This window comes from Gracilinanus agilis, chromosome 1 (genome assembly GCF_016433145.1).
Source record: "Gracilinanus agilis isolate LMUSP501 chromosome 1, AgileGrace, whole genome shotgun sequence".
NCBI lineage: Eukaryota > Metazoa > Chordata > Mammalia > Didelphimorphia > Didelphidae > Gracilinanus > Gracilinanus agilis.
This window is the reverse complement of record NC_058130.1, coordinates 180,450,408-180,473,672: the sequence shown is the minus strand read 5'-3', so window position 1 is coordinate 180,473,672 and position 23,265 is coordinate 180,450,408. Positions and strand designations below refer to the sequence as shown.

Genomic DNA, 23,265 nt, shown 5'->3' with positions numbered 1-23,265 from the left:
CCACACCAATGCAACTACCAACAATTTGGAAATTGGTCTTGATCAAGGACACATGACAAAACTAGTGGAAATGCGCATCGGCCATGGGTGGGGGGGGGTGCAGGAGGGGGGGTTGAAGGGGAAAGGTGGAGCATGAATCATGTAACCATGTTAAAAATGAATATTAATAAATGTTAAAAAAAATAAAATTAAAAAAAAAAGAATTAGAAAACATTTCCTTAAAACAAAAATTTCCATGAGGGAAGCAGTCCACCCAATGAGGAAATTAGGGCTCAAAGTTGTCAAGGGTTAAGACTAGGATCTCACAGCAGTAAAGTCTGTGCTAAGACTAGAACTCAGGCCTATCTACTAACTCAGATAACAGGGTCTCTCTAGCAGCTAATATTTAGATATTGTCCTTTTTGTTATGATTTTTTAAAAGTCATGGAACAATTTCCACAAATACTAAAATATAAAATGAAGTGTACTGCCAAACATTCTTAGCAGAAAACAATCAATTCTTTATCTTATTTAACATTTTATAAGAAATGGCTAGGTCTCAAATAAATCCCATTTGGTCCTTTTCATTTGCAGTAATAATACAACTGAAAAAGAAGTTGTAGGAAAACAATCTTCTGTTTTTTAAAAAAATGTTTCAATTATACATCTCTGAGGTAATGTTCTTAGGTATGCATGAAAAATTATATGCCAAATAGTGTTGTGGGTTTTTTTGCTTTGGACTAATGTTATACATAAATGGACAAGCTTTCCAAAAGCAGTCTCTTTGTTCAACATTACTTTTGGCAGAAAGTAAGTGACATGTTGGCCAATTCATTCAAAATATATGTTTAAGTATATTTGGAAGTTCTTAAGAGAAATAATTTGGAAACAGCTCATAACAGAAAGGTATAGGAAAATCAATTATGCATACTATCATCTTTTAAAGAATTGATTGAATAAATTTACATAAGGCTTGTAAGTCTTGGCACTATACAAGCTATTTTGCCCTGGGGAGAAGTCTTCACCACAGTGCAGGCTTTAAAGGGCCAAGAGCTATGGTCTTCTAGACCTCACTGTGGGATGGTTCCAGGAACTTAGACTTCAAAGGGTGAGTCTTGGGTGTTGGGGTGCTCTATTGTTGGTGTAGTCAGGGTCCGGAAATCCTAAAGTTGGTCTATGACCAGGCTCGGAACCTGGTACAGTTGGGGATAGGGGTTTGGGGTGGAGGGTGTTGACCAGAACTCTTCTGTGTGTAGTTTTGCTTCTAGTTCCCCCTTATCTCATTAAAATTGACTCTCTCTCTCTCTCTCTCTCTCTGCCTACCTTTTAAGTAGTATTTGGTGGGAGAGCCCTGTATAACTGTTGGTTTTTGACTTCTGTCATTTGGGTGCACTTTTAAAAGATTGTGGAAGGCCTGTCAGAGGAGTTTCAGCTTTCACTGCTACTAAGCCGCCATCTTGGTTCCGCCCCCCTCTGTAATCCTTGGTGCTTAATTTTCAAAAATTTATTCATCCTAAAACTATTGATGGCATCTTGTGTACACACAAAAATTTCTCAGTTGAAAAATTCCAACTTAAATTTTCTAAGTCCTTTGCCATAATTTCTAGCATTCTAACACTTCCCTAGCAATTGTTAATGAAAACTGAATACAAAAAAGTAAGTATAAAAAATATGACTAATCAGGTAGTATAAGAGAAAAGACTTGTTATAAGTCAATTTATAGCTACTTTTTAAAAATTCCATCTGTTTTATACAGATACAATACAATAATTTGAACTACAGATGTTGAGGTATATTGTAGATACAAGACATTGTCAACATCAATTAACAGTCACTAAATATCAGGGCAGCTGAGTGGCTCAGTGGATTGAGAGCCAGGCCTAGAGACTGGAGGTCCTAGGTTCAAGTCCGGCCTCGGACACTTCCAGCTGTGTGACCTTGGGCAAGTCATTTGACCCCTACTGCCCACCCTTACCACTCCTGGGCCAAGGACGGTCCCTAGCAAGGATGAAAAAGGAGGAGGGTTGGGCGTGGGGCTAGCAACCCCACCCTGTAAAAACTACATCTGCTAAAGAAACTGCAACCTAAAGTAGGGGCAGCTGGGCTAGCTCAGTGGATTGAGAGCCAGCCTAGAGACGAAAAGGTCCTAGGTTCAAGTCCGGGCTCAGACACTTCCCAGATGGGTGACCCTGAGCGACTATGTGTCCCATTGCCTACTGGTTGTGGCCCTATGCTCCTTGAATGGAGTCCCAGGATAAAAAAAAAATATCCTTAATATGCTAACCATGGCTTGATATTCATTACACTACTGATGACTTCTGGGTCCTTTGTAGGATAACTAAGTCCTTCATCTAATAACGGATCAATTGGGAAAATATACTACTTTATCATGAATATCAAACAATGTGATAAATTTTTGTCTCCTAGAGTTGTTAAAACACTTAATTAAAAAAAAAAAACCCTTAAGTTAGAAAATAAGTCTAAAAAGGTAAGAAACAGAAAAATGATCCCAGAAATTAAACTTAAATCTATAAGAATAAAAGATAAAACAAGAAATCTATGATTTGAGGTTTAACTGGAATTAGGTTGGCTGAATTCTGATACTCATCAGGTCATTTTATATGATCAGGTCATTTTTTTTATTAATCATTATACTAACTCAATACAAGGTAATTTATACAATGAGATCTGCAAAAGGCATTAATTTAAATTTCAAATATACTTGTCAGTAGCAAATTTCTCTCTCCATGTGACAGCTTTTTAAAAGCATCTCTCAATGACCTGGAGGTCAAATACCGCTGGGTAAATTCAGGTATAGATAAGCCCTCAGAGAAAGGAAGTTAAAGAACCAAGGAACCAATGAGACAGGAAACTGATTCCATAGGCACTGCCCCACTGAGCAGCCCAAGCAAATTAATAAACTATAATTGGTTCCTGAGATGTGACTCGTGAGAGTTAATGAGTGGAGAAAACTGCTTATAAGGGGAGACCCAGTAGGAAGTAAACAACTTTTTGGCATGAGCATGGAGAGTGGAATGAAACCCTGTCATAGCTTTAGCTAGAGGCCCACATGTGGCTGGCCCATAATCCTACAAGTTAAATAAGTAAAATCAAGATTCAAAAAGGTCTCCTTACTCCACATCCAAGATTATTTCTTTTTTATTGTCCCATGCTATCCTCTGCAATCAAGTAGCTACGCAGGAGGCATTCATACCTGTATCTTACTTTCATTTACTTTTCCTAAGGGAAATGTATTGTGTTTAACATAAATATATAATGCCCAGTAGTAAGAGAATAGGGAATTTAGAAATTTATATATAATTTCAACATGAAAAGCATCAGTAGAACAAAGATATTACTGATTACTACTGCAGGTATCCTTAAGAAAGATAGTGCCATAATTTAAAGTGTCTATTACTTATATTTGTAATTTTCTGAGAAAAGTCAATACTACATTGCTATTCAAGATTAAGGATGAATTGTGCAAATGAATAATAGCTATTTATTGGTTTTGTACTTAATTGTGGACTTTCTTCAGTATGAATAAGCATTTGTTAATTTACATTAACCACAAAAAGTTTTATTTCCATAAGACCTCATCTTGATGTCACCTTTATTCTAAGTGAGTTTTCTTAAAATTACTCTGTTTGGTTGAAAGGAGTAAATTAAAATTAGGTTATGCTTCTTCTCAAGCAGATATTTTTGATAATCAAGTAAACAAAGCTAGTTTAATGCAAAATGTAAAAGGTAACCTTATTTTTTGTTAATAGTAGAAAATTTCATTTTAAAAATCAAGTTCAAGTGCTGTGTAATTTTTTTCCCATAGTTTTCCATTCCTCTATTTTCTTATCGAATCGAAGTCAGTGGTGACTTAATCAGTGTAATTGTTAGTGGTAGAAGACATACACACTTACACACTAATCATAGATTTTGTTGAGCCCTTAGGTATTTTACTTGTAGCAAATCAAACATAAGGAACATGCTAAATGGTATATTGTTTGTGTTTATAATCCCAAAGTCTAGCACAATCCCTGACACAGAGGGCACTTATTAAATGCTACTGATAAGATGCATGAGTGAAAAGAGACAATGTGCTAAGAGTGTAGAAAAAAAATAAGAGAGCTGAGGAACTGGGTCTAAATCCCAGCTCTCTTCCTGACTACCTCTGTGTACATGAGCTTGTACAAATCACTTCTCTTGGGGTCTCAGTTTTATTATCTGTAAAATTAGAGAATAAGGTTAGAGAGAATGAGAGAAAAAAGTAAGATGAGAGAAAAAGTAAAAGCAATGAGTCACAGGGTGAAAAGCATAATATTGTGGCTGGAATGCAAGGGAAAGAATTCTAAAGAGAATGTAAAAAGAGGAGAAAAGAGGAGTGTGAGCAGATGCTGAAAGAATGTTACTGGTTTCTCTCTAGGAATTCTGAGAAAGGGATGGCTGGGGGTGTTAACCGCCAGCCGGGAGGAGGAGTTTGGGAGCAGTGAGCAGGACACAGCTTCTGGACTTTGGTCTCCCTTGGATTCTGCTTGTATTTCTTTGTGTGATCTTATGTTTGGTTCCTGTCTTCCCTTGAAACACTCCTGCCAGCCAATTCCTGATCTAAAGTATTTCTACCTGTGAGACTTTAGAGAGTGGAAGCCAGCTTGCTTTGACCTGAACTATAATTCTACCTCCACAGACACTAACCTGCATCTTGGTGATCAGGCCATTTTGTTCACCAACCTTAATCCAGCCAACTTGCTCTGTTACCTTTACTGAAACTATTTGGAGAGGCTATAGACTAGGAAGTGTCATATATTGAAGCTCTGGGAGCTGAGTCCCACCTTGATTTACAGGTGAAGACCGTTGGACCTCAGAATGTTCCCAGAGGCCTTGAGGACAGGAGAGAAAGCAGTTGGCCAGCGGGGGTATAAATACCCTGGCAGCCCCTGACAAGTGGTTCTTTCCTTTCTTTTTGGACCTTGGATCTGTGGACCCTAGTCTATTGGGAAATGAGGCTTTGCTTGGCTAAGTCTTGCAAGAACTCCTGTCTTGAACCCACTGACATTGATCAACCTGTATCCAGACTGTTAATCCTATGATTCTTCTGTCCTCTAGATATTTAGGCATCCTAACCATCCTTAGATATCTAGGGCCCCGGGAAGTGGGCAGGAGAAGAAGAAGAGGGTGGAAAGGGTGGTTCCTAAAGGCTGTAGAAAGGCTTAACATCTGGCAAGAAGAAGAAGCTGAGAGACATCATCCAACAGCTTGCTTGCTCTGGTTTGGCTGTGGCCAGGCTAAGCCAGTGGAGCTTAAGAACAAGCCAGAATCATTAACCAGCCTACAGTCCTGAGGGATAAGTATTGTCAAAGATTAGTGTTAGGGTTTCCTATTCCTCTTCCCATTTCCCAAACATTCCTTCCTTGCTATATATATATATATATATATATATATATAAAACCATCACATACCTTCTGGGAGTGGCTGTATCATCAATTCTCTGGGGAGGGAGCAAACGCAGTCAGATAAACGTGTCCAAGGCTAACAGAGCCCAATACCCACTATTGATCAACCCCAGGTGGGACCTGAAAGGGATATCCATCCACTGACCTGAGGGATCCTGCACCAAGGGACTTTTGATTTTACCAACTCTGTTTAGTGGCAAAACTCACTTCTTTCACCAACATCCTGCCCAACTCAAATACTAAATAATCTTATGCAAATTCTTTAGGAAATAGATGAAGACCTTTTGGAACTATTTTGTCTGGTTTAACAAAACACATTTCCAATATCCCCCTCCTCTGAAATGACTGTTAATCAATCTGTGTTTTCAAATTATATTGTTCATATGAATATTGATCTCTAGCAATCAGAATAAATGTCGGTGATTTGAGTCATCACTTTGAGACATTTAAAAAATATATATAGATACCAGAGTAATATTCTGCATGATATTTAGGAAAGAATAAGAGACAATATTTAAGTACTGTGATTAAGATGAGGAATTTCTAATATATAATAAAGATCACTGGGTTCTTTTTTCTCATTTAATGTTATTGGTAGAATAAAGATTCTTTTGCTAAATGTCATATTAGACAGAACATTAGACAAAAAAAGTTGTTGTTTTTTAAATCACTAACATTAGAACAATTCTAACCTTTAAAATTTTGGTAGCTTATAGTTCCTCAAAGCAAAGTCTACAATGAAATCCTAAACTCATTCTGATTATGGAAGGAGAGAGATCAAAAAAGTAGGAATTAAAGTTGATTCTTTACCATATCCTAGCTGAGTCTGGTAAAAATATTTATCAGAAGAGGAAAGAAAAAGCACACAAAACAAGTTCATAAAGTTAAAAAAATATTTTCTTCATTGTTTCAAGGACTAAGCTTTCTATCTTGGTTATAAACTTCTTACTTGAAAAAGTAGATATAAAAGCCTGCCACCTTTTGACAGTCACAACTGTAGAATAAAGCCATCACATACATTTATTATCTTTATACAAGCAAAAGCAAGACGATTGAAATGAGTGACACAGGACAATTTAACTAATTTAAGAACAGTGAAGATTTCCCAATAGTTTTTAAATTAGTTTAAGAAATGAATTCAGTATTTTACATTGGATGTTTTTCAAAATGTATACTTTTCAAATCAAAAAGCATAAACACTGTCCAAACATCACATCTAATCTGATTTTAGCATAGTAAAAATGTACTTAAACTTTGTACTGAACCATTAACTAAAGAAAAGTCAAGTATTTTTTAAAATTCCTTAAATATGTTTAAAAAGGTTGCAAATGATCCAAAGTTGCAATTACAAACAACTTCATAAATATGCATTTAATGATTTTCCCAAAATTGCAATACTGATTGAATAACTGCCAATATTTCCCCTGCTGTGACCAAGTAATTTAAATGAACATTTCTAGCACATTAAGGACAACTTAGGTCCCTCTCCCTTGAAACATCAGTATCATCACTATCAAAATCCAAATTTGGAGTCCCCTAATCACATATCTGAACACTTTCTAAAGTTATGGCAAGATACCAGTGATGGCCATCTCAGCCTAAAAGTCTTTCCAAATGTGAACTACATACAACTAAAAGGGAATGTATTTATATTAAAATACCCCCAAAACAAAAAAAGAGATTACAATGGCATTTAGACTCTATTGGCAAATTTGTAATAAAAATCATTTATGTAGGGAATTTTTTTTCCTTTTAGAGAAAAAGACTAAAGATACACAATCAATTGCAATTACATTGGTAAGTGGTTCTGCTTAACTGTTCTCTAGAAATGCATTTTATGGAAGATGGGGTTCTGTTGTGTCAAAAACAAGTACTAATGAAAAAATATGAAGAACATGAAAGATTTTTCATTTATTGTCTATACAATTCATGGAGTACCTAATATGTTATCTTAAAATTGTAGTTTTTAAAGACTTTGCAGGAAGCCATGTTGGCCAAGCATGAGTGCCAGTTACTTGGATTGGAACACAGAATGCAGTGAGGGCATTTTGATCTGGCATGAGACCAAGTCAGTTGAGATGGAACTATAAAAACAGGAGAAATCAATGCATCTCTCTCTCAATCTAGGGGGATTGGTAGGAGGAGAAAGGTCATCTCAGAATTGTTTCATAGTCAGGATTAAGTGTCTAAGCTGTTGTTAGGGAATTCTGTGTTCACCAGTATACAATACCAATATTCCTGACATCTACTAACACCAAATACCATCATAAAGTCATCTGGAAGATCAACTATAAAACTATCTCTTAGTGAACTGAAGAAACTTCAAGCTTTGCGGCTAGGCCTTTGGCCTAGCCAGGCAATTGGCCAAATAGGCTTCAAGATACCAACTTTACAATCAACTACATAGTTAGATAAAAGATTAGGGTTTTCCTTTAATCCCTCTTTCCTTCACAACTTCCAAAATCCTTTCCGTCACCTCATTCATTATCATTAAAAAGTTGTATTAAGAAAGCCATCACTGACCTGATTAATCTAAGAGTTCCAGCAAACTGTCAGTTAGAAATCCATCTGGTCATTAGGGGAGATAGTTTCACAATTAGTGATCTTCTAATCAAATCCATCTTAAAACACAGTCAGAAATTGAAATAAAGGATATCATCCTTGAAGTTATTAACCAAGTAAATTACTAATTGGGGAAACAATCATTTCCTCATTAGTTAGGTGGGAACTAAGGAAAACATTTGTCTAACCATTCATATCAGTAGATTCTATTCAGTTTCCAGCAACAGCAAAGATCAGTGAAATTGATGCCAAGCAAACCTATCTTGGTATCCAGATAGGAGGTTTCATCAGACTTCTTTATCTGTTCCCACTTCCATCTGTAAGATTCCTGGGTGGTACAATAATTATTTACAGAGCTCCCAGTCAGTGCCCCAGGATCTTATTACAAGTTCCCTCATTAAATAAGGGGCGAGATAATTTGCTTGGTGGTTATGGCTTAAAACCAAACTACTATAATAGGTGGAGCAATAAGAACTTGGCATTAAATATTTCTTAGAAAATATTTTTTACACTCAATACATTTAAACAAGGAATCATGTTTACATTTTAAATAAATACTTCGGAAAATCCCTAAGATGTTATCCTCAGGAATCTCTGTCAGAGGGGTACAATGACTATCCTTGATGTTTTATTAAGTAAATCTCATTGGAATGTGTCTAAGATGGATTGAATGTACTAAATTTTGCTCTGCAGATAAGTTTTCTAGTGGAAAAATATTGAAATTGAAGTCAGACCTGGGCTAAAGTTCTGGCTTCTTAATTTAACAGCTGTATTGGATAAGTGTTACTTGAAATCTCTGAGTTTACTTTTCTCCTCTCTAAAAATGAAGAAAATAGAGAATTTTGCAATTGGAAAGGATCTTGGAGAGATATCTAGTCCAGCCCCCAAGTCATTTTACTGATGACAAAACCGAGACCCAGAGATGACTTGCCCAAGGTTTCACAGTAAATCTGACACAGTATGTCATAATAAAGCAAGGACTAATATCAATATCTCCTCCTTCCTAGTCTAGACCTTTGTCCACTATTCTCTCCACAATACCATTCTCTCTTATAATATTTAATACTGCCAAATAGGGTTCTTAGGAAGATCAAGTAGAATAACTTCTACCTTTCAGACTATCACTTTGCCTCAGTTTTTATTATTTTGAGGTTCACTCTATCTATCATTACCACCTGATTAAAATCCTTCCAGTTGACATTTACCTGTCTCCAGGTCATACGTCCTCATTTCTCAAAGAATTCAATGCTCAATTAATGATTTTTCACCATATCCTATCTGTTGGCCTAATGTGTTGGGATTTGTTATAAACAAAAGGGGTCCTAAGGAGATATAGAGATATAATGATGTTGAATGTGTCTATCTGTATTCTCCTCAGCTGCAGATGTTGGAGAAACACCAACTCCAATCACCCTAGACAGTTGTTATAATTTTCCCTTTTCTCTCTAACAGTTGCCCAGGAAGGAACCTTGAGAGGTTAGATAGATGGATAACTTTTCCAGGTCCAACGTGGGGTTGGATAGAGCAATATAGGGCTGTGGATTTGCCTTGGGTTACGTTTGATATCTGACTGCGTTGACTTCCTCCCCAAGGGTTGTGATATAAAGATTACTCAGGAAGGTACTTGTTAAACTCTCTTTATCTATAATCAGGGAAAGGGTAAACAGGTCAAGGATTGGGGATTGGAGACCCTATCAATCTATTATCTATAACTAGTTGACAATCAGGCCTGGAGGCTATTGATCAAGTGGAAACTGGAGATTTACTTTCTTCACTACCTCTGGCCCAGCCTGGCCACAGCCAAGACAGAGAATAAATAGGAAATGCTATTGATGCAACTGTTTTGGTGATCTTATTCTCTCAGTTTTCTCACTACCAGTGTTTGGTGATGCACTGGCTCTCACAGTCTTTCAGGAAATAGTCTCAAAGTTATTCCTACCCTCTTCTTCATAGACCTCCCAGCCTCCCTTTACCACCCACTCAGAGATTTTCCAGTCCAGAGACTCCTGTCCAGAGACCTCCAGAGCCCAGAGAGAGATATCCTCAAAGTGGCTGTCAGGAGTATTTATACTCTGTGGGGCCAACCGACGTTTGCCCCTGGCTCATGGCACCTGGGAACATTCCATGTCTTCCAACTGCCTTCTCTGTCATTCAAGGTGGCATCCATCATTTCCCAGATTATGAATATAACAGATTTCAAAATACATGTTGACAAAAACCTGCAAATGCCTGATTCAACACATTAATCTCTTCAGTTCTGATGATCCTCCACAAAGAGAAAGTCACACCCTTGAATTCACTATAGCCTTGACCACTCTATAACTCTTGGACCCTGAACTCTGAAATATATGATTGAGAGCTACAGGAATTTGGTGTAAATCAAGGTTCTTCCATTTATTATGTGTGTGACCTCTGCTACTTATTAAGTCTTGAATCACGGGAAAAAAATTTATTTAACAACTAATCCATAACAACACTTTATTCCCTGTGCCATCATACCTTCCTTGTTTTCTCTTACTCTATTATTATACACTCTGAATTCATTTTAGAACACTAACATTTTGTCATGAGCCATTTAAATAACATCATGGACAGAGGTAGCCTGGATTACTAAACTATATGATGGATATGATGGGTATGTAAGAAGGTGAAATGAGAATATGTTACTAGAAAACAGGGAAAGAGATAGGGACTGGATCACCAATCTTATTAACACAGGGAACTCTCAGGTAAGCAAACTCCCTCCACTAATACAAGTCAGCACCTTTTCTGCAAGTTACAGTCTCAGAGAGTTGCCCAGAGTACTCAGAGTGTATGTGACTTGCCCAGGGGTCACATAATTAACATGTCAGAAAGAGAACTTGAACCTAGGTCTTCATGGCTTTGAAGCCATCATCATATATAACTAAAAATGTTCAGATTCACATAATGCAATTATTTTCTTAGGATTCTGTAAGTTTAGCAACTGGTACTTTCTTACCATTGAAACCAATCTGGTACATTACTAAAAATACCTTTTTAAAATAATACCTTTTAGGGAGCAGATAGGTGGCTCAGTAGATTGAGAGCAAGGCCCAGAGATGGGAGGTCTTAGGTTCGAATATGATCTCAGACACTTCCTAGCTGTGTGACCCTGGGCAAGTCACTTAATCCCCATTGCCTAGCCCTTACCACTCGTCTGCCTTGGAACCAATACTCATTATTGATTCCAAGATGGAAGGTATGGGTTAAAAAAAAAAGCCTTTTATATTATTAAGCATCAAGGTATCTGACATTCTTGAAGACCTAGCTTCATAAAAACTAAAAGTTAAATGTTTTATTCATAAATTATCTAGGAAGCTCAGGATTCTCACTGTTCAAAATCAAAAGCTATACTCAATCTATCTCTGAACATCTTATTTTTTGCCTTTACCACCAGTACACCTTCCTATGAAATGAATATTGTTCAAATGCTTAATGGAATGATTATCCTGGCATTTCCAACTAAAAAAAGTTTACAAATGTGAAACAGATGGACATGGATAGATTGATATATTGGTCCCAATTTTAGGAGCCCCTACTGTTTCATATACTCAAAAAATGTCTATGTTGATGCAATAAAGCGCAGCTGATGAATTTGAAGCTACATTTTGTATTATTTAATGAAATTGGAAAAAAGACAATAAAAGAACCCAATGTAAAGTCTATTATGAAGCCTCTATTCTAAAGATTAAGACTGTTAAAGGAATAAAGAAATTTGAGCTGGCTTCTGTCTACACTAAGTGCTTCTACTGATAACACTAATGTTCTTGGATCAGTATTTGGACAAGTCTTTGAAAACTAAAGTCTTCTAAAGCCACTGTACTATTTCTTTTATTCTGTGAGTAAAGTATGCACATGATTTAATAATCAGATTAGGAAAGAACAAAAATGACAGATACTTACCAATCTGCACTTGTTCAGGTTGACTGAGAGAGACAAATGCTGATGTATCATCAATCCAAGATACCTGAATGTTACCTAAAACAATGAAATATAATTCAAGAGAATATGAATTTATGAATTCTCAAATTTATGTATCTGAAGTATTCCGTTTGGTATGCTTAAAAATATAATTAAGCACTGACATAAATATCTGAATAGATACTCTGTATTATATTACTACATTAAAGCCTCAGTTGGCTCTCAATTAACCAGAATGCTTTTGTATGTTGAGTTTTTATATGAAAGAAGCAAAATAAAATACTTTCTTAACATAAACTTATTTAATTATTTAAAAAAAGAAAAAAAGAAAAACTTCAAAGGCATCTCCTTCCTACACCAAATAAAAGAAATATATCTCAGAAATCTCTGACAAAGAAAAATCAATGATCACCTAAGTAAAAGAGCAACTTTTATTTTTTTGAGAGAAGTATAAAATGCCCTATTCATACCTTTTTCTAATTAAAAATTAGGAACATAAAAACTACTCAATGATATATGATAAATAAAAAGATATTCTGATTCAACATTAGGGTCAGATAAAAGAGGGAGTTGGGAAAGGAGAAGGAAGGAAATGGAATAGAATGACAGATAAACAACAAGGATAATGGGAGGGGATAAGATGGAAGATGGTGACAAAAAGGCTGACATTCATACAAGCTGACATAGACACAGAAATATAGCTAATTGCAAACACATACACACACATACATATACACACACATACAAACAGAGTAAGTGCTAAAGAAGAGGGCAAGAGATAGAAATAAGAAGAAAGGTTCAAAGTAAAACCAATTTTCAATAACAAATACCTATTAAATGCCTAAGATGTTCAAAGCACTGTGCTAGTTGGTGAGAGATTGAAAGAAATTAATGACAATATTCCTGACTTCAAGAAACTAAAATCTTCTTTGGGAACGTTAAAAAAAATCTCACAAATATAATTGTTAAATAAAAAACAATATAACATACACCAAGATCGGTGTAGTATATAAGTTCAGAGAAGGAGTTTATTCAGGGCAGGGGTTTTTAACCTTTTTGGGGGAGTCATAGACCATCTTTCTTCCACCTCTCTTTGATAGTCTGATGAAACCTATAGATCCCCTCTTTAAAAAAAAGTTTTAAAAAGCAGAGAATTACAGAAGAAATTAATTATAATTAAAAAAAAAAACTAAGTTGATAGACTCCAGTTTAAGAAATTTTGATACACAAAGATTGACCATGTAATAGGGCACAGAAACATTGCAAACAAATGCAAAAGAGCAGAAATAATAAATGTAACCTTCTCAGATCATAATGCAATAAAAATAATAATTAATAAGGGCATCTGAACAGGCAAATCAAAAACTAATTGGAAATTAAATAATGATTCTCCAAAACTAGCTAGTCAAAGAAGAAATCATAGAAACAATCAACAATTTCATTGAAGAGAATGACAATGATGAGACATCCTGCCAAAATCTGTGGGATGCAACCAAGGCAGTATTCAGGGGGAAATTTATATCCTTGAGTGCATATATTAACAAATTAGGGAGGGCAGAGATTAATGAATTGGGCATGCAACTTAAAAAACCAGAAAGCGAGCAAATTAAAAATCCCCAGATGAAAACTAAATTAGAAATACTAAAAATCAAGGGAGAAATTAATAAAATTGAAAGTAAAAGAACTATTGAATTAATAAATAAGACTAGAAGCTGGTATTTTGAAAAAACAGATAAAATAGACAAAGTACTGGTCAACCTAATGAAAAAAAGGAAAGAAGAAAACCAAATTGACAGTATCAAAGATGAAAAGGGAGACCACACCTCTAATGAAGGGGAAATTAAGGCAATCATTAAAAACTATTTTGCCCAATTATGTGGCAATAAATATAGCAATCTAGGAGATATGGATGGATATTTACAAAAATATAAATTGCCGAGATGAACAGCAGAGGAAATAGAATACCTAAATAATCCCATATCAGAAAAAGAAATTGAACAAGCCATCAAAGAACTCCCTAAGAAAAAATCACCAGGGCCTGATGGATTCACAGGTGAATTCTATCAGACATTCAAAGAGCAACTAATCCCAGTACTATACAAATTATTTGATATAATAAGCAAAGAAGTAGTCCTACCAAATTCCTTTTGTGACACAAATATGATACTGATTCCAAAGCCAGGTAGATCAAAAACAGAGAAAGAAAACTAAAGACCAATCTCCCTAATGAACATAGATGCAAAAAATCTTAAATAGAATACTAGCAAAGAGACTCCAGCAAGTGATCAAGAGGATCATCCACCATGATAAGGTGCGATTTATACCAGGAATGCAAGGATGGTTCAACATCAGGAAAACCATCCATATAATTGACCATATCAACAATCTAACAAACAAAAATCACATGATTATCTCAATAGATGTTGAAAAAGCCTTTGACAAAATACAGCACCCATTCCTATTGAAAACACTAGAAAGTATAGGAATAGAAGGACCTTTCCTAAAAATAATAAACAGTATATATCTAAAACCATCAACAAGCACCATATGCAATGGGGATAAATTAGAAGCCTTCCCAATAAGATCAGGAGTGAAACAAGGATGCCCATTATCTCCTCTATTTTTTTAACATTGTATTAGAAACACTAGCAGTAGCAATTAAAGAAAAAGTAATTGAAGGTATCAAAATAGGCAAGGAGGAGACTAAGCTATCACTCTTTGCAGATGATATGATGGTATACTTAAAAAATCCTAAAGAATCAACTAAGAAGCTGGTAGAAATAATCAACAACTTTAGCAAAGTTGCAGGATACAAAATAAATGCACATAAATCATCAGCATTTCTATATATTTCCAACACATCACAGCAGCAAGAGGTAGAAAGAGAAACACCATTTAAAATCACCCTAGACAATATAAAATACTTAGGAATCTAACAAAACAAACACAGGAATTATACGAACACAACTACAAAACACTTTCCAAACAATTAAAAGTAGATCTAAATAATTGGAAAAACATTGATCGCTCATGGGTAGGATGAGCTAACATAATAAAAATGACCATTCTACTCAAATTAATTTACCTATTTAGCGCCATACCTATCAAACTACCAAAAAACTTCTTTATTGAATTAGGAAAAGCTATAACAAACTTCATTTGGAATAACAAAAGATCAAGAATATCAAGGGAAATAATGAAAAAAAAATGTGAAGGAAGGTGGCCTAGCAGTACCAGATATTAAACTATACTATAAAGTAGCAGTCATCAAAACGGTATGGTACTGGCTAAGAGACAGAAGGGAGGATCAGTGGAATAGACTTGGGGTAAGTGATGTCAGCAAGACAGTGTATGATAAACCCAAAGAGCACAACTTCGGGGACAAAAATCCAGTATTTGACAAAAACTGCTGGGAAATTTGGAAAACAATATGGGAGAGATTAGGTTTAGATCAACATCTTAACACCCTACACCAAGATAAATTCAGAATGGATGAATGACTTGAATATAAAGAGGGAAACTAAAAATAAGTTAAGTGAACACAGAATAGTATACTTGTTAGATCTCTGGGAAAGGAAAGATTTTAAAACCAAGCAAGAGTTAGAGAAAATTACAAAATGTAAAATAAATGATTTTGATTATATAAAACTAAAAAGCTTTTGTACAAACAAAAACAATGTAGCCAAGATCAGAAGGGAAACAACAAATTGGGAAAAAATCTTTATAACAAAAAACTCTGACAGGGATCTAATTACTCAAATATACAAGGAGTTAAATCAATTGCATAAAAAATCAAGCCATTCCCCAATTGATAAATGGGCAAGAGACATGAGTAGGCAATTTTCAGATAAAGAAATCAAAAGTATCAAGAAGCACAAGAGAAAGTGTTCTAAATCTCTAATAATTAGAGAAATGCAAATCAAAACAACTCTGAGGTATCACCTCACACCTAGCAGACTGGCTAAAATGATAGAAGGGGAGAATAATGAATGTTGGAGGGGATGTGGCCAAATTGGAACATTAATGCACTGCTGGCGGAGTTGTGAACTGATCCAACCATTCTGGATGGCAATTTGGAACTATGCTCAAAGGGCTATAAAAGAATGCCTGTTCTTTGATCCAGCCAAACCATTGTTGGGTTTGTACCCCAAAGAGATCATAGATAAACAGACTTGTAGAAAAATATTTATAGCCGCGCTTTTTGTGGTGGCAAAAAACTGGAAAATGAGGGTATGTCCTTCAACTGGGGAATGGCTGAACAAAATGTGGTATATGCTGGTGATGGCATACTATTGTGCTCAAAGGAATAATAAACTGGAGGAATTGCATGTGAACTGGAAAGACCTCCAGGAATTGATGCAGAGTGAAAGGAGCAAAGTCAGAAGAACATTGTACACAGAGACCAATACACTGTGGTAAAATAGAATGTAATGGACTTCTGTACTGGCAGCAATGCAACGACCCAGGACAATTCTGAGGGACTTATGGTAAAGAAAGCTACCCACATTCAGAGGAAGAATTGCAGGAGAGGAAACACAGAAGAAAAGCAACTGCTTGAACACATGCGTTGAGGCAGACAATGATGGAGGATGTAGACTCGAAACTACCACACCAATGCAACTATCAACAATTTGGAAATAGGTCTTGATCAATGACACATGTTAAAACCAGTAGAAATGCATATCAGCCATGGGAGGGGAGGATGTAGGGGGGTCAAGGGGAAAGTAAGAGCATAAATCATGTAACCATGCTAACTTTTCTAAAAAATAAATATTAATAAATGTTAAAAAAAAAAAAGAAATCTTGATAGAAGATGTTATGGAAAAGGTAGGTCTTAATGGTTAATTAGTCTTAATAAGCCATTTATTATAGCACTTTAAGATTTGCAAAGTGCTTTACAAATATTATTTCATTTTATCTTCACAACAACTCTGGGAGGTAGGTTCTATTATTATCCCCAGTTGGGGTATGAGGCAACCGAGGTAAATTTCAAGTGACTTGTCCAGGAGCCACGCATTTATTGTTTGAACCTGTATCTTAACTCAGATCTTTCTGACACTAGGTCCAGCTCTCTATCTATTGTATCACTTAGCTGGTTATACAAGGATGGAGGTGGAATGAACTAAATCTAGGACAAAAGATCAGAGTTGGAATTGAGTATAATGTGTTCTAGGAACAATGAGACAAGGTGGCTAAAACAGAGGGTCTGGGAGTAAGGAAAGAAAAAATCTGGGTAGGTATTCATAGTCCAGATCACTGAGAGGTTTGAAGGGCCAGGTCACTGAGTCTGGACTCTTTTTATTAATGTAGTGGAAATATGCAGGATAGATTTGAGGGGATAAGGACTAAAGTCAGGGAAACCTGTTAGAAAACTGCTATAGTAGCTCAGAAGCACTCAATTTAAAGTGGGAATGAATCTTAAGAGAATATTGTTAGTCCTCCCTAATTAATTTCCTATCCCAATACTCAGTGAAGTGATTCCAAATATTCTCTTCTTTCAGGAAGACTGCCTATCATCCTATTCAGGCTTAGCTAAAGGCATTGCCTCTTACTTTACCAAGGAGACTTTGTAGAGGCCTACTATAATCTCCTTCTTAAACTCTAAGCCCCTTTCTAACATCTCCCATTACCCTCCTCTTTTCTCATATTTTCACATAAACTGGTGACCAAGGTCTACTAGCCAAAACCAATTCCTCTAAATGTATGTGCCCTAGAACACATCCCTTCCAATCTTCTTTAGAAGACTGTTCCTTTGACTATCCACTTTGTTTTAACTTTAACTTCTCCCTATCTACTAGTTTTATCCCTACTGTGTTTAAGCGTGCTCAAGTCTCCCCCATGCTTAAACATCATTAACTAGACCCTACCTACCTTTTTCCCTTCATCCTTTCTAAGCCAAACATCACCAAAAAGCAGTACATATTCCTTGCCTATACAGCCTCTGCTCTCACTCTGTAGTCTGGCTTCTGACATCACTTAATTCAAACATCCTAAGAACTTCCAATTCTTTAATCTATTCATTTTCCATGACAATCCCTCATTTCTCATTCCCCTCTACCTCAGATGAGCCATACACAAAGATGTTCAAAGCCTTGATCTTGCCATCGATGACAAATGCAACCACCTTCATGTTCATTCTCTTATCTGATGACAGTCTATTGCCTTTCCATCTCTCCCTCTGCCTTTCAACATCAAACCTTGCCTCTATCCAAACCACAATCTCCAATCCCATAACTCCTCAGCTTCAGTGAAATAATATGGTCAGAAGCCAGATTGTAAGAGGTTAAGGAGAGAGTGAAAGTAGAGGCATCTATTGTAGACAGTCTTTTCAACAAATTTAGCTACAAAGGACAAAAAAGAAATAGGATGATAGGAGGGATAGAAGGATCAAATGAAGGTTTTTTTTCCAGGATAGAAGAGACTTAGGCATGTTTGTAGGCAGAATGAAATGAATCAATTAAAGAGGGAGAGAGTGAAAATAAGGGAGAGAGGCAGTCTTCCTTGCTGGTAACTCTTCACCTCAAGTCTATATTTAACTTTTCTCTCTCAATAAATCCCTCTTATTTTAAGGTTAAAAAAGGAAAGGAAAGAAAAAGAAAACAAATGAGGGGCACAATGGATAGAGCACCAGGCCTGGAAACAAGAGATCTGGGTTCAAATGTGACTTCAGATATATCCAAGTTGTGTGACCCTGGGAAAAATCACTTAACTCTCATTGCCTAGCCCTTGCTTTCTGTCATAGAGTTGTTACTAAGACATAAAGGTTAAAAAAAATAAGTGAGAGAGTGAGATTGACAGAGGGAACAGTCTGTTGGAGGAGACAGGATATAAAAAACAATTGCTAGGAAAAGTTCAGGAAGAGATGATATGAGAATCACTGGACTTCTTGAAAACTGTGATTTAAAGAAAAAAGAATGGACATTATAACGCAATAAGTCATGAATAAAAACCGTCCAAATTGATTGAAGGGGCAGCTAAGTAGCTCAGTGGACAAAGAGCAAGGCCTGGAAGCAGGAGGTCTTGGGTTCAAATCTAACCTCAGGCACTTCCTAGTCATGTGACCCTGGGCAAGTCATTTAATACCCATTGCCTAGCCCTTACCATCCTTCTGCCTTGGAAATGATATTTAGTATCAATTCTAAGATAAAAAGTAAGAGCTTTTTAATTAAAAAATAAATAAATAAGAACTAGAGGGCAAAGTAAAGTTTGAAAGAATTTACCAATCACATCCTGAAGATAACCCCAAAAGGAAAAAGCACCAGGAATGCTATTGCTAGAAATCTGGACAGTTTTAGATATGTATATGATATATAAATATGATATATTGTAAGAATGCAGAAAGGAGTTCAATTACCAAAGAATTGGGTTCACAGAAAATATAGTAGCTTTTACTATATATCAGATGAGATCTTGGGACACAGTATTCTAAAATGTAAGAGATATAGATTTACAACCAACAATAATTTACTCAGAAAAGTTGAGCATAATCTTATGGGTAAGAAAAAAAATTAATATTTAATAGAGGGACTTTCAACTATTTCTATTGAAAAACTGTAAGAATTCTGAAATACAAACACAAAAGCTAAGAGACAACTAGAAAGGTAAATTTTGGTATAATGATGTAGTTCTAATGAATGTCCTCATCCAGAAGAGGGAAGAAAAGACCTAAAATATTTGCTAAATTGATTCTTCAAAAAATATTCAAAGAAAATGCCTTTTCAATTTTCAGATAAAGAAATCAAAATATCAATAAGCACATGAAAAAGGGGGCAGCTAGGTAGCTCAGTGGATTGAGAGCAGGCCTAGAGATGGGAGGTCCTAGGTTCAAATCTCACCTCAGACACTTCCCAACTGTGTGACCCTGGGCAAGTCACTTAATACCCATTGCCTAGCCCTTACTTCTCTTCTGCCTTGGAACCAATTCACAGTATTAATTCTAAGATGGAAGGTAAGGGTTTAAAAAAATAAAAATAAGCACATTAAAGTGTTCGAAATCTCCTATAATCACAGAAATACAAATCAAAACAACTGCGAGGTAACACATCACATCTAGCAGATTGGCTAACATGACAGCAAAGGAAAATAATAAATGTTGGAGGGGATGTGGCAAGATTGGAACATTAATGCATTGCTGGTAGAGTTGTGAATTGATCCAACCATTCTGGAGGACAATTTGGAACTATGCCCAAAGGGCTTTAAAAGACTGCCTGCCCCTTGATCCAACCGTACCACTGCTGGGTTTATACTCCAAAGAGATAATAAGGAAAAGACTTGTACAAAAATATTTATACCCACGTTCTTTGTAGTGGCAAAAAACTGGAAAATGAAGGAATGCCCTTCAATTGTGTAAGGGCTAAACAAATTATGGTAACTGTTGGTGATGGAATATTATTATAATAAAAGGAATAATGAACTGGAGGAATTCCATGTGAATTGGAATGAACTCCAGGAACTGATGCAGAGCGAAAGGTACAGAACCAGGAGAACATTGTACACAAAGACTGATACACTGTGGCACAATCGAATGTAATGGACTTCTCTACTAGCAGCAATGCAATGATCCAAGATATTTCTGAGGGATTTATGAGAAAGAACATTATCCACATCCAGAGAAAGAACTGTGGGAGTAGAAACACATAAGAAAAACAACTGCTTGATCACATGGGTCGATGGGGATATGACAGGGGATTCAGATTCTAAACGATCACCCTAGTGCAAATATCAATAATATGGAAATAGGTTCTGGTCAATGACACATATAAAACCCAGTGGAATTGCATGTTGGCTGCAGGAGTGGGGTGGGAGGGGAGAGAAAGGACATGAATCATGTAACCATGGAAGAATTTCATAATTAAATAAAATTTCTAAGAAAGAAAAAAAATGCTTTTTTAAAACCTCTCTTTGTTTAGAGCCTATAACTACTTGTTCATAACCAAAATATTGTATTTAATATCAATTCTGAATCCTGTTCACCTTAATCTAATTGCCTGAAATGCTATTGAGCCATTTAATGAAATTCAACAAAAATTTATTTAATGTTAAATTATGTATAAGGCAAATGATAAATACTTATGAAAACAAAGATGAAAGGGATGGAGTCTATGCCTTCAAAAGACAATTCACCAGGGAGAATAGGCCATGTATTTAAATAAATACATGTAGAATATGGAGGAAATTAAGGAAGATATGAAAAAGCAGTATGTACAGCGAATCAAGAGAAGATTATTTTTTATTTCTTTAAGAACTGGAAAGACCTATATGAATTGATGTGGAGTGAAATAAAAGAACATTATACACAGTAACTTAAAACATTGTGGGACAATCCAATGTAGTAGACTTTGCTACTAACAGCAATTCAATGATCCAGGACAATTTTGAGGGACCTATGAAAAGAATGCTATCTATATCTAGAGAAAGAACTGTTGGAGTAGAAATATAGAAGAAAACTTTATCCCTTTTTTATATAGGTATATGATTTGGGGTTTTAGTTTTAAAAGATTATTCTTCTACAAAAATGAATAATATGGAAATGGGATTTGAGTGATAATACATGTATAAACCAGTGGAATTGCTTGTCAATTCTTGGAGGGGGGAGGGAAAAGGGGAGGGAGACAACATGAATCATCTAATCTTAGGGAAAAAATTTTAAATTTTTTAAAAATTAAATAAAGTATTTCAGATTTTTTAAAAAGAGAGATCATTTTTAGCAACTCCAATGAAATGATGTTAGAAATAAAGAAAACCTGGGCCACCATCCTGAGCTATAGGTACATCTTTAATTGTAGGAAATTAGGGCTGGAGGTCACACCACAACCAGCAAACAGTCTATTTTATAGGTTTTTGACAATCAATTAACAAAAGTGATTAATAAAACCAAATGTATACACATTACTAAACTAAAGTTTAGGAAATATTTGCTAAGAGAGTTAATAAATAACAACAAAGGTTTAAGACAGGCAGCCCTATTTGGTCTTGTAATTTCTGGTGATTTAGTGCCAAGTAAGACCTTGTTTGACCATCAGAAAGATTTACAAAGATCAAGGCTTCTGTTAAGATACTCTTAAGTATCTAGAGTGAATGCTTCATGGTATGTAACAAGTATTGTTCATCATTGCAATTTGAAAGTAACAATAACAAAAAATATGCAAATTAATCTGATCAGGAGACAATTTTCATTTACCTTTAATTGATACTACAGATAATACACTGACATAATCAGACATATTATATTTATACTGATTATGGGATGTAAGTATGATTCTTTGGCTGCAGATGGAAAAGCAGCCACACAAGATGACCTGTGGGGGATGGGTAAACTTAGGACCAGTAGCTGTAAGTTCCCCTGGAGGTTAGTCAAAGAAGATCCTTACTGAAAGGGCCCCACGCGCAATAGCCTCCCTTGTGAGAGTCAAATCAAATATTATTCAAACTGAAGGATATGGCAAGAGATGAAGTACTAACAGTAGAGTGGATATTACAGGTTATCTGGGTGAAAGTCAGACAGGACTTTATGTGAAAATCAACAGGAATTCCTACTTCAGAAAGGTAACCCCACTAATTGCCAACTCTTGATCTGTTGGTGAGATTCTATTCAAGGATATAAGGTGTTGAAACAGATAGTCTGTATTAACCAGAGGTTTTGTAGTAACAAAGGTTTCTTCTTTAATATATCTGGGAAAAGTACAACTGTGAAGGTACAAGGTATTTGGGATTGATGAGAGAGGAGAGAGGGAAGAGGTAAACTCTATCAACTAATCTAGTACGTTCAGAGGCAAGCCTACCCTTTCTGGGCAAGGCCCTTCTCAGAGTTCTAGTATCTGTCTCTAGTTTCGAGCTATGTAAATTGAATAAGAAGCTTGACAGAAAGAGAGTAGGTATAGGTTGTTGGTCTTCTAAAATGATTTGTGGATGTTAAACTTGATATCAGTTGATGAAATATAACTTTGCAGTAGAGAGCAGGCTATTGGAGTGACAGACTGGTTCTGATTGGATCAGCACAGTAGAAGTGGCAATGGTAATCCTGATGTAGATCAGCAAGGGTTGTATGGAGAGACCTACCAGTCCTCCCTCCACCCTTGACCCTAATTCAGGATTGAGTTCAGTTGCCTGGGGCTCATTCCCTTATATAGATGGCTGACCCAACTGTTTTCCAGTTTCCTGGGGTTCTAAACTCTGAACCCATCTTCATGCAATTTGTAGAAAATGGATATAGGGAGTAAACTTAAAGATAAACCAAAAGGCATCTCTCTGGGTCATAAATTCTGAGGAACCTATAATGAATGTAAATCCTTTACGAAAGCAAATACCATCTTGTCCTTGTAATAAATTCCTAATTTCT

At 35.8% G+C, this 23,265-nt stretch overlaps 1 protein-coding gene across 2 annotated transcripts in view; it reads right to left on the bottom strand.

Annotated features, from left to right (window-relative positions):
* The window catches only part of PARN (poly(A)-specific ribonuclease), a 191,763-nt gene that overhangs the window by 97,360 nt on the left and 71,138 nt on the right, over positions 1-23,265 (bottom strand). For both annotated transcript variants that reach the window (XM_044659120.1, XM_044659112.1), the window contains exon 21: positions 11,910-11,984. In XM_044659120.1, coding sequence (XP_044515055.1) covers positions 11,910-11,984 — 75 coding nt within the window. The remainder of the gene's footprint in view (positions 1-11,909; positions 11,985-23,265) is intronic.